The 12,780-nt window shown below is 46.2% G+C and overlaps 1 protein-coding gene across 27 annotated transcripts in view; it reads left to right on the top strand.

The window, feature by feature from the left end:
- Limch1 (LIM and calponin homology domains 1) overlaps positions 1–12,780 on the top strand; it is a 303,949-nt gene that overhangs the window by 238,831 nt on the left and 52,338 nt on the right. For 9 of the 27 annotated variants that reach the window (XR_012907248.1, XR_012907249.1, XM_075943259.1 and 6 more), the window contains one exon: positions 11,420–11,455. The exons of 6 other annotated variants lie outside the window; for them this stretch is intronic. Coding sequence is in view for 18 of the 21 variants with exons in the window: in XM_075943259.1 (XP_075799374.1) it covers positions 11,420–11,455 (36 nt within the window). In the remaining 3 variants the exon portion in view is untranslated. Of the gene's footprint in view, positions 1–2,312; positions 2,613–4,760; positions 5,028–5,561; positions 5,874–7,083; positions 7,200–7,301; positions 7,414–11,419; positions 11,456–12,780 lie in introns of all 27 variants that reach the window. 12 more of the 27 variants (XR_012907247.1, XM_075943248.1, XM_075943245.1 and 9 more) reach the window with 2 other exon arrangements.

Raw genomic sequence — 12,780 nt, 5'->3', positions numbered from 1 at the left:
TGAAAAAAGTGTTGTGACTATAACCAAGCATATTTTGATTTTTCAAATCTCTAAAGATCTGCTGTCGCTACATGGCAGTGACCTCCTTTGCAACAGATGGCTCGGCAGTGAAGAGTACTACCTGCTCTTCCAAAGGTCCTGAGTTTAGTTCCCAGCAACCACACGATTGTTGTAATAGGAGCAGCAGGGCTGCTTCCCGCCACCCGGCTAGCTTTATACCCGAAATAATTACATGGAAACTGTATTCTTTTAAACACTGCCTGGCCCATTAGTTCCAGCCTCTTATTGGCTAGCTCTTACATATCGATCTAACTCATTTCTAATATCCCTGTAACACCACGAGGTGTCTTACCAGGTAAAATCTTAACCTACGTCTGTGTCCGGTAGGAGAATCATGGCGACTCCTTGACTCAGCTTCTTTCTCCCAGCATTCTGTTCTGTTTACTCCGCCTACCTAATTTCATGTCCTATTAAAGGGCCAAGGCAGTCTCTTTATTTAACCAATGAAATTAACACAAAACAGAAGACTCTTCCCCCATCACACGGTGGCTCACAACCATCTGTAATGAGATCTGGTGCCCTCTTGAGGAAGAGACTTGACCAGTCATCCTCATCAACTTAGACTATGAAACCCAATATGGACAAGTTCAACAGAGCCCCCATATACAAGCTGCCCATGCATGCTTCAGCATGGCCAGGGAACACATTTCATTCATTCAGTACAAAACAACAGTGGACCAACTGATCAACCAGAGTAGAGTGTCTGGTAGCTGGTTCTGCCCTTAGCCAGGTTAATTTGTCCTGTCTTTAGTCTTGACATGAGTTTGTCCTTTGATGATGAAGAATTTAGTCTTTAAATGTTTGAACATTTTTTTAGTGTGTATGTGTTCATGTCAGTGTGCTATAGTATACATGTGAGGGTCAGAGAACAGTCTGTTCTTTTTCACATGGTTCCAGGAGTCAGAGAGTTGTCACACTGGGCAGCATGCTTCTTCACCCACTGAGCCATCTTGCCCGACCTTAAACACATTTGGGGAGGGGGAGGGATTGGGGGAGATGTACTAAGATGTACTACTGATTGATCTTCAGCTTGTGTACTTGCTAGGCAAGTGCTCTGCCCCTAAGCTGTGTTCTCCACTCGGGAACTTTAGATCACCTCTCATAAAACCCATACAAAATAGGTACATTTTTTTTTAGAAATCAAATTATTTTGATTTGCTCTTTTTGCTATGTTGTCGGCTCAAGAGCTTTTAATCGTCTTTCTAAATGCCCACACTAAGTCGGTGTGCTTTTGTAGAAATGTGATCATTTTGTATTTGTTTGTCATCTTTATGAACGGAGAATGCAATAAACGGCGGGGGACTAAAGGTTCCAAGCCGTTGTGACTTTAAAATGAAACTGGCCTTTTAAATGCATGGAGGGACGGAATTTTCTTCAAATGCGGGCGTAAGCACAATTGCTGTCTTGCCTACCACTCCCAGGACACAACGAAAACCTAGGAGACGTCCTGAGGCCTGCTGCCTGGCATGTCACTGTCAGATTGCCTTTAGCAGTTTAAAGCTTCTGGCTTTAAGGGGCCTTCAAGAGGCCTTTGAAAATGGAAATCATCTGTAGCAATAATTTGGCAGACCGCCTTTCCCTTGCTGTACTGCACATCCACCAATAGAAAGGAAGCAGACCTAGGAGGTGGAGAGCCAAGGGAATGGAGGGGAGGGAGCAGGTGCTGATGGGAGAATGCGGGGCTTGATCAGCTTATATGTCATCTTCTGAGTGGTTTTAATCTATCCCACATGTCTCCGTTCAGCTCAGTTGGTTGCAGAAAGACCTCCCTTAGGCTTTATAGTGGGCATTTGTCCTGTGTTCTAACACGTGGTTTCATTCATGAGTTTTCTTCCAGGCCATTTCTTGGGCTCCTTCTTGTGTTCCGTCAGCCCAAACCAAACTGAGTGCCTACTGTGTGCACTGCCAATGTGCTGATAAAGAGAAGTGTCGGCAAAGAGCGCCCTACCTTTCCCCCAATTTCACAAAAAGAATTTGGGTTGTCACTTTCCGAGCCATTTAGGATTTTGCTTTTATGGATGCTCATGGGACCCTAAATGACATGACCTTTCAGTGTGTGTATCTAGCCGAATTCAAGATTGCAAGCCTCTCCTAACTGCGCTACAACTTGGTACTAAAATAATAAGGTGATGCCCATTCAACTAACAGCATTGAGAGGCCTGTTCCATAGCAGTGCGGTTGCCTGGAGCTGGGGAGTTAACAGTGTTTTGATCTGGTCACATGTGGAGTTCCGTTTGGTTTTACTCTGTCAGTCAAAAGCCATTGAGTGATGAGAAAGAGGCTGCTCGGGATATCGTCCTTCGGAAGGAAAACCCTTTCCTGACTCAGCATGGCAAAGACTCAGAGTCAGAAGATGAAGCTGCCTGTCGACTGCCTGACCTTGAGAAAGACGACTTTGCTGCAAGGAGGGCAAGGATGAACCAAAGCAAGCCGGTAGTGCCGCTTCATCAGCTCCTGTATGGACCTTACCGGAAAAAAGATGCGGGCGAGACAAGTGGCAGCAAGCGGCTCTCAAAGGGACCGTCAGACAAGAAAAATCTAGAATATAAAAGGTGTGCATTCCGTATGCGTGTAAATGAGATCATAACTAAGCGTGGATGATCTGTACGCGGTCCCCATCCCTCTCTTCAGCCCCTGGTGTTGTAAGTTCGCATCACTAGCCACCTAGACACGTTCAGCTGCCCTTCAGAGAACAAGCAACACTCCAGAATGCTCCACTCCATTCAAAGGGGGCAGAAAACAGCTGTGACCTTCCTGTTAGTCCCTTGGCTTAGCAGCGTTTTAGACAGAAAGAGAAAAACAAAGCTTGTTCTTTTGTCTCACGCAGGCAAGATTGCTAGGACAAATTAATGGTGGATATTTCTCATCGGAATGAAAGCAGGGGCTGGATAGATGTGTCCGTAGGTACAGTGTCTATCGTGCAAGTTTAATAACTGGAGTTCAGATTCCTGGCACCCACACAGAATCCCAGATGCAGTAGCCCAAGTGTCTGGGATCCCAGTGCAGTCCTGTCTCCCAGGTAACAGGAGATGGAGATAAGAGTGATGTCAAAGCTTGCAAGGCAGCTAGCCTAGCATAGAGCAGTAAAAAAGAGAGGGTCTCAGAAAGGGAGAAGGGGAGGCTCAGCATCTGAGGATGTCCATTGACCTCCACATGTGTGTCACGGCACATGAGCAAATGCAGTCACACACATGGACACGCACATCACATATGCTTACACACACACCTACACACACCGTATACACCTCTTCTCTGACATATAACACACTTCCGTGGGTACAGAAATCATTCTCAAGTGAATTTTCTAGTCTCATCTTTCTCCCATCATCTTAGTTTAAATGGCCCCAAATCCAAAACTGTTTCAAGACTGACATACCACAAGTGGAAAGCCCCCCACACACCTGACCTCACACGACAGGTCACAGTCAGAATGCAGATGCACTAAAAACACTGTATGTATGTCACCACGTGGGATTTGACTAGTGAGTTTTGTACCAAGACAGGTGACAACAGTCAAGGTATCTACATACAGAATTTCACCCTGCAAAATGTGTCATCTTGTGGGTTTTCCTAATATCAAAATCATAATTCACATCTTATTATTTTTCTGCCCATCATTTTAGAGAGTTGAAGTCTGTGGAACTAAGAATATGATTATCTCTCTTGCACTTCATTGAATTAAAAGCCAATATATAAGCAAAACAATTGAACTTGGTAAACAGCTGGTGTTTGTTGTTCTATGTATTTTGCTTTCCTTTGGACGTAGGGTTTTGTGTAGCCCAGGCTGGACCTGGAACTTGCAAGCTGAGGGAGGCTAGCCTTGAACTCCTGTCCCTCCTGTCTCTATCTCCCAGATGCTAGGATTACAGATGGATGTGTATCACTTTGCTTGGTACACACACAGAAGACACAGTGTGAGAGGCTGTCTAAGTATATGTATGGTTGGTGGAGTTTTAGCTTAAATTACATTTGTCAACCTGCATTTAACTTAGAAGAACAATTGAGAATATCAGAAAGGTCAATATTTGCTACCCAGAGAGGAGAGTGTGTGCTCTCTCTTCTTCATGCTTAGAGAAGCCAGTCAAGACTGGTGCTATGGTACAAAGGTGAGGCTGAATGTTGAAACTTTCTGTTCAGAATCAGCTTAAATGTACTCCCTGGCCATTGGGGGTTTCACATCCAAACCATGTTCCAGCTATCTCTAAGATGATCCTAGCGTTTGGACCATGCCAAGCTCATTACTGACATTTACTGACATCGTAAAAAAACATTCTGAGAGGGCTGAGAGAGTCTATCAGAAAATTCAGATTCATTATGGTGGCTTGAATAGTGTGGGAATTGGGCATCATGCCTGCCAACCTGAAATCTCCTAACCATTCTCAGCAGTCTTTTAGCCAGCCCTGGCTCTCCTTCCTAGACAAGCTAGAGACCATCACAGATGGAAGAAAAGAATCTGCCTCATTCCAGTATTAAAGGGTAGTAAGAGGGCTGGAAATATAACTCAGGGATAGAGCCCTTGCCCAGCATGCGCAGGGCACCAGGTCCCATCCTGTGATGGGACCCACAGCTCTGCTTATCCCATGCCTTTGAGAAGGAAAAGGATGTTCCTGTCCTTTCACTCTGCCCTCAGCCTCTAAGTTCCCATGCTTGACATTCTGTTTGTCTGCTCCCCTTCCTTGAACTTGGCTTTTCCAATGAAGCGGGGGCCTGAATCAAATCAACAGAGACCAGAACCAACCAGAAGAGATGAACCCAGTAGTGGCCTGTGTCCTGAGAACTCAGGAAAGCGAACCAGTGGAAACAAATTTCAGGAAGGCACCAGATCTCCAGAAGGACGACCTGGCCCAGAGGAGAATCCAGGGCAGGCAAACCCCACATCGCGAGGCTCCGAGCTTCATCAAACTCTCCAGTATTACAGAAGCTGACCTGGAGACATGGGAGAGATTGAAAGTGTCAGAAAAGACGAGGTGTGTCATGGTTTTCCCCCCAATCATGGTAGGAATTACCATTCAGAGAATTGAGCAATTATCAAGGTTTCATTTTCTATTTTGATGGCTGCCAAGAGTGCCTCTCACAACACAGAACGTCTGGAAGTGAGCACGTTCTGCGTGAGAGGAAACGTTAATACTAAAAGCCACGTTTGCAGAAAACGTCCTCTTTATCCAGCTGACTTCCCAAGAGTGGTTATTTATTCTCCTAAACTTGCTTACTGTAAAGAATTTCAACTTGATTTTTAAATAACTAGCCATTGCACTGTGCCTACAATTTTCTTATGCTATCAATTCTGGTGTTGGAATTAATGATTTGAGAGAACTAGAATCTTAAAACTCTATTTACCAAGGCAAGAACAGTGATCAGTTCCTCATTTGAGTGGTTGATGGGGGTGCCATTGTTTTCCAGCCATGGTAATAGGCTTCATGTATCTGGTTTTGTCTTCTCAACTTCATCTTCATTTGTCCTTGCCTTGGAATCCCCTGGAACTGATTTCTGGTTCTGACCAGGGATGGAGATGCTCAGAACACCTGTACCCCTGAGCCCTCACTGGAAATCAACGCAGAGACTGCCATCCGAGATGACTTTGCCAGCCGTAAAGCAAGGGCCTATAAGAAAGCCTCCAGCCCCAGGCAAAAGTTTGTACACTTTGGGCCCGTGACAGAAATAGACCAACAAACTTGGAAGCGGCTCAGCATTGGCAAGGCGGGGCCTAGGGACGATGCAAAGGCTGTCAGTCACAGTCCCTCTGTGTCGCCTCCTCCTACTGCTCCTTTTGGCTTAAAGGATGACCGAATGCTTAGTCCACAGAATGGCTGCAGGTATTTCTTTTCCTCCTGTGTAAGGAGGTCTGCATGGGAGCCAAATGCTGCTTTTTAAAGTTGTCTGCTCTGGTCGGGCGTTTGCTTAGCGTGTGCTAGATCCCAACACCAAAGCAAAACAAAATTAGATGAAACAAAACCAACCAACCAGAAAACTAAGTGCCAAGAGTTTGATGAGCTGCGTTACACAAACCTGGAGGGATGACATAACTTTGGTAGACTTTTCCACCGACCAGCAGAAAAACAGTAATGGTGTCCATCACTGGGGAAGGTGTCCATCACGTGTGTGAGGGTAAATGGCAGGTATCTATTTCCAGTCTGTTGTCATGGCAGTCAGTACCCGAGACGGCCAGTAATCTCCACAGACATCCCTTTTGGCCTAACCACTGAGTGCCATTGTAGTAGTTGAACAACTTGAAAGAATTAGATAGACCATCATAACAACACTGCCTGCCTGTATTCTAAATACATAAAACCTGACTAGTGTAACAACATCCCCTCCCCTGCCCACAGTTACAAGGTACCTGTGACCATCGTGAACTCAGCATTGCGCATCCAAGTAGGCCCATTCAAAGGGGGCTCCCTCTTCCCCTAAGCTTTCAAAGTCTCTAGTAAATCATGACTGGAACAAGATTCCGCTCTCCCCTTCCCCAGAGGCCACCTGAAGCCCTGGTCTGGGGTTTCAGGCCTATCCTCTGGTCTCCCGTCTCTTAGGCAGAAGTAGAAATCCTGCTTCTCCTAGAACCTCCATCTCACCTGCTTGCTAGGAGCCATTCGAGGTCCTTCATAGGGGAAGAAAACATAGCATTTCTCTGAATGCCTTGTCCTTGAGACCACAGGAGGTGGGAGGTGGTCTATGACCTGTAGGGCCTTCTCTTGAACTACAGACCGGCAGCTCTCAAGAGAGAAAGCTGTACATACAAATGTGTTAGGAACACGTGGTGAGGCCTCAGGGTTTCCGTGTCTGGGAGAAGGAGGCCACATGTGAAAGGCAGCCTTGAGTCCTCGGGCACATGGGCCATCTAACAGTCCCGCAGTGAGCTGGCCACACGGGGTACATTTTAGGCCTTTGGAGGACTCACATGCTACCATCTAAATCTGACTGCGTCACCTTTACTAACTGGCCCGTGGAATGACCGCTAAGGATCTCTCCCAGTCTTCATAACCCTCTTCCTTTTGCCTCCTGTCGCATGCTATTGGTAAACACTAGGTTAGTGCGTTATGGCACAGAGGACTGTCTCCAAAAGGTCCCTTGGCTGGCACCAGTGCTGGAGTCTCAGGAAGAGCAGGTCTGCATTCCAAGCGGCAACCCAGAGACAGAGGAAGGTGAGGTCCAGCATGTCCCGCTTCCCAGAGGTGATGGGCACAGGCGAGCAGACTTTGAGGGAAGCTTTTTTTCCATAACCAAACTGTCCTCTTTGGCTCTAGTTACACCCACACAGCTGCCACAGGATGGCAGAGAACAAAATGAAGAAGTTATTCAAAAAGAACCTGAGATGCTGCCAAGAGGGAAAAGACCGGAGGAATGCAGCGGACCGCTGTGAGCCTCCTGCCTGTGTTATCTGTGGTGCTGCCTCGGCTGTGCCTGGCTGGTGTGTGCCTAGATAAGAGCTGAGCATCCCTGTGTGCCCTTGGTGACTGAGTCAGTAGGGAGTAAAGTCACTTGAAGGGATGTGCCTATCTATACTAGGATTGGAGTTCTGCTTCTGGATGGAGATTTTAGCCTTTGCATGTGGCTGGGGGCTGGCTTGATTCCCTCCTCGACAATTGGGAAAAGTAGAATGGGAACTTTTTCCAAGTCCCAGCTGGGTGACAGGGGCCTCACTGAATGAAAAGGGGGATTTCCTATGCAGCTGCTCCATCTCCATGCACTTGTGTCTTGATTACTGTCAGTGAGTGACGCTGTTGAATTCCTTTAGCAGTAAATGGGCTCTAACTGGCTGGACCAAATGTTGCCCTAAAGCATGTCCTCTGGCCTCCGAGTGGGAGCTGTTGGGAACCAAAGCAGAGTTGGGAAAAGAAAACAGCTCCTTCCCGGAGTGACTGTGGACTGAAAGGCCAGAACAAGATGGCTGATTCCTGAAAAGACACCATGATGACCAGGAGAACTGGGGTGCTCCTTAGCATCTTAGATACAAACCAGTCCAGTTTCTTGTGCACAGCAACAGGAACTATAGGAATCTGCCAAGGGTGTACCCAGAAAAGAGCAGCAGGAAGTGTAGGACTCTGCCGAGGGTGGACCCAGGAAGGAGCAATCAGAGGTCAGGTTCTTCTGTGCCCTTGGGACTTTCTTTCTCCAATCAGGGCCTTGGCACATGCTTTGAGTGTATTACTAATGCATCCTGGTGCATCGATGCCGCTTACCTGCTTCTGCTAGAGGCAATGGAGTGATTGACACCAGCCCAATCGGTCCTGAGTGTTCCTCCCTTTTGCATGTAAGCGGGTGTGAAGAAAGAGTAGCTAAATAATGAGTTTACCCATTAACCTTCCTTTTTTATCTTCATCTTGTGGGCAGATAGTGAAAAAACTTGTTTCTTCCTGGCTCACAGAGGAGACTTTGGCAGAAGGGTCAGACTTCTTTATAACCTACTTGATTTTATAGATTTCAGGCCAAAGAAGACGAACATTTATAACACTTGAAATGTTTTCAACATTAGCCAACCTCACTGCCATCTGGTGGCAGGAATTCTATTGCTCTTTTCTTTTCTTTCTTTCTTTCCTTCCTTCCTTCCTTTCTTTTTTTCTTTCTTTCTTTCTTTCTTTCTTTATTTATTTTTATTGAGCTCTACATTTTCTCTGCTCCCCTTCCTATCTCTCCCCTCCCCTTCAACCCTCTCCCAAGGTTCCCATGCTCCCAATTTACTCAGGAGATCTTGTCTTTTTTTCTACTTCCCATGTAGATTAGATCTATGTATGTCTCTCTTAGTGTCCTCATTGTTGTCTAGGTTCTCTGGGATTGTGATTTGTGGGCTGGTTTTCTTTGCTTTATGTTTAAATACCACCTATGAGTGAGTACATGTGATAATTGTCTTTCTGTATCTGGGTTACCTCACTCAAAATGATGTTTTCTAGCTTCATGCCAGTAGGATCAAAGAACAGCCTGTAGGAGCTGGATCTTCTACCATGTGAGTTTAAAAAATAAATAAAAAAAGAAAACAAACCTTCATGTCATCAGGCTTGGTGACAAGCCCCTCTACCTGCTGAGCCACCTCCCTGCCCTTGATGTGCTTCTTGATTGAGCTAGCCCACACTCTGACAATTCATGCTTCCTTTTAACAAAGGTTTACTGAGTACTACTATGTGCGAAACCTGACTCTGAGTCCTCATCCTAGGTGAGAGGGGGAACCGTGGTCAGCTCTCACTTCAAGTCAGTTTGGAGTACAGGGGTCTCACACTGGATAATTGTGGGATTCTGGGCGGCTTTGTTAGTACCAGGAGTGGTAAAAACATGATCAGTCAGTATATGGCTTATTTCTGTTACCCCTGCGGACAGCCCTGCCCTGGACTGGGGCTTCGTTAATGGACTCCAAGGCTCTCGCAGCTGTCAGTTCCGTATCCTGCAGCCTACTGGCTCTGCTGCTTTGCATTTAAGAATTTCCTTATGGGGGAAGGAGCTGTTTGATAAGTGAAAAAGCCCCTTACAGCCCAACTGCTAATTATCTTCCCCTTACCCAAAGGCAGTTTTACCTACATCTGTGCCCTTTTAACACTAAGAGTTGGCCAGGGGAAATTCCTTAGATCCATATAAAGCAAGGTAGGTGATCTTCAGGGCCTGTGCTGTTCCTTCAGGTGTCCAAAATACCCCTCAAGGGTCTCCTCTGGCCACGGAGGAGGGAAGACAATCAGGCAACTTCTTGCATAGTGAGATAGGATTTGGTAGGCATCTGTTTATCTGCAGAGCTGTCCAGAATGCTGTTAATTGTTCTGCGAAGAAACAGTTGAAATTCCAGTACATCCCAAAGCTAACGCTGTAGAAGTCTTAGCTAGGACGAGGCTGTGTGTGCACACATCCACTGTCTGCCTTTTGCTGTGCTTGGGTCAGATGGTAATTAGACTTCCAAATAGTGATACGAAACCAACTGCTGGTCAGTTATTTCCCCATTAATCATGCTTTAAGAGCAACTTGTCTTTTAAAGACAGTTTAGCAAGCTCCACGTTTGGATGTGTGTATTTTAACAGACCTTTTACCGATTAGAAACCAGGTCCCCAGGCTTCAGGATGGGTTCTGCTCAATCTGGTGGGGAGGGATCCCTCACCACTTGCTTTGCGGTTGTGACATTTGGGGCACACAGACTCTTACTTCAACCAGCACCTCCTGGAAGTGCCCCTGAGGAAGAGGATGAACCTTCCATCAGCAGAAGCGGCGTCTCACAGCCCTTTCCTTAACTCGCTTGTGGCCATTCCAACAGAAATCTGAGGTTTTACCCACATACGGGTTGTCTTCTCTGTGGACAAAATAATAATTGTCAATAAATTAAAATGTTCTAGAATGATAAACGTTGAAGAAATGTTTGTGTGTGTTGTGCACGCGTGCGCGCACGCGTTGTGGAGTAATTTCTCCAAAGTTATAAGATGAAACCCTGATAGGCTATTAATCGTGGAACGAGGTAATGTTTTGCTGGAATTGAGGTATGAGCTAGAAGCAGGATAGATTCACCATACAGCTGCAATTCTTTTTCCACATTCAGAATGCCAAAGTGAGTAGCCTGTCAGGGGCAGAAAAGGACTCTCATCCTTGCTGAAGGGACACTTTTCTGGAGTTGTTGTTTCAGAAGTGTGCTTCCTTATGGCGATGCTCTCCTTTTGAAGTCTACGTCCATTCCGCTGAGTAGATACAGTTAAACCTAACAGATCACCGAGGATACAGCTTTATAAACCCAAATTATCAGAAGAATAGAAAAGTTTAGGAAAACCTTTGCTCTTCCCAGTTGTGGGTTAGCCTCGGTCTGGTTTCCATTATGACTATCCGTTTTCTAGGAACTGTGGTTTCTGTCAGCTGCAGAGGAGAGATACTGATCGGGGTTCTGACTGAAGTTCTGCCTCACTCTTAGGAAACTGTAGAATAGTCTTTGATGTTGTCTGTGCTGATGCGTCAACACATCAGGTCGGCTGAGTGGGGTGGTGTGTGGTGTGTGTCTGTTACAGTCCATCACCACCAGCACAGAGACCTGGGCAGTCTGCAAGCAGCTGTCGTGTGTGTGTGTGTGTGTGTGTGTTTTAAGCTGCTTTGCCCAAGCACCATGGCTTCCACCTAAACCACTTTGTGTTTACATTGGACAGAGTTTTTCTTTGTGGGCAGCATGGGATTATTTGATTTCTCTTCTGGGTCTTAACACAAACTCTATACTCTTTGGAAACGTCAAGGCTTGACTTTTTCAGTGGCTAATGAATATTGCTAATTGCGTGATGACCTTTCTCTTTCAGCATGCTCAGCGAAAGAGGTTTTGTATACGTGGGTCGATGTTTTTTTTTGTTTGTTTGTTTTTCAGGTTGGTCGCGTCATCCACTCCCTGCCAGTCCTCTAACTTTTTTATTTGATCTTGTAGATACGGCCCGAGAACTCCTGTGTCGGATGACGCAGAGTAAGTGGCATCGCATCCGTAGGGATTACATTAATCGCTAGCCTAAACTGCATGCTTCCAGTACTTACCACTAATTGGCATGCCCCGGATGCTGCAGCGAGCTGCAAAGTGAGCCCAGGCCCCAGCAGAGCACGTGGGGCCACGAGGCAGAACGTGTTCTGTGCAGGGAAGAGGAGTGAGAAGGCAACTTAAGCATGATGCTAATGTCCAGTGGGTGCTTCAGCTTTTCTTCTCGTTTTTCATAGCTCAGCATGCTCAAGCTGCTCTCGTGAGCTGAACTTTGGTGCCCTTCCTCAACTAGGAAGTCCTGGGACTATTGGGATTAGGAAAGGGCTGTCTTGAGTTTTGCAGTTTAACTCCTAATGCGCTGGGGCTTAGCATAAACAATGAAGTAGTCATTCCTAACGGTCACATTTTTTCCCCCAAAACTAAGAAAATAAATCCTAACCACTAATTATAGATTCAGAAGCCCAAGTTCCTACCAGGTTGGAGTCATAGGAACTGTGCAATGCTTAAGACCCAAACATTGGGGTTTTGTTCAAGTTCCCCAGCATAGCAAGGGGTCAAGAGTATAAAACAGGACCTGGGTTTCTCCCTGCCACTTGCTTTTCCTCCCACACAGAGGTCTCTTTCCCACTCAGCACCTCACATACCCAGTTTGAGAAGAATCTTAACTGTTCCATCTGTGACCTTACAAATTCTGTCCCAACAATGGATTTCCTGTAAGCAGATCATTCTGCACCAGATATACAGAGTTTTCTAGAATAATATTCTTCTCAGGTCTGAGTAATTGGTCCTTTAACGATCAGGATTTAATATTTCATACCAACATCCCATTACACAAAGGTGTGTGTGTCCTGACAGAGACAAGGCCATCCCCGGAAGGATGAGCGCTGCCTGTTCTCCTTGGCCAAGGTCCATGTCATAGAAAGGAGTTTAAGCCGGGGAGTAGAAGTTACAGATGTCATTTGAGGGGGACTTTAAACAATGTTTCGCATCATGCTTTTCCTGTTTGTGTTGAAGATATCAGCCTAGGTTAGGCTCTTAGCCCTGGCCATTCCTGTTCCATCCCCAAGTTCTGATGGGCAATCTAGAACTGTTTGGTTATCTGGGAGACAGAACCTTCGTGCCTCTGAAATGAAATTCAGTCGGTGCTTGACTGACTGCCCGGAGTGAGGCAGTCTGTAAAACTGAGGCCTGAACCCGCAGTGGCAACATTTAAGATCCCTGACAGGAGGAGGGTGGGAGATTGACAGATGATATACTCCTCAGACAGGGCGGACAGCAACATTGTGACAGAGTGGAGTTAATCTTCACCAAGGCCA

Source organism: Microtus pennsylvanicus, chromosome 12, assembly GCF_037038515.1.
Source record: "Microtus pennsylvanicus isolate mMicPen1 chromosome 12, mMicPen1.hap1, whole genome shotgun sequence".
NCBI lineage: Eukaryota > Metazoa > Chordata > Mammalia > Rodentia > Cricetidae > Microtus > Microtus pennsylvanicus.
This window is presented reverse-complemented; position numbering and strand designations above follow the sequence as displayed.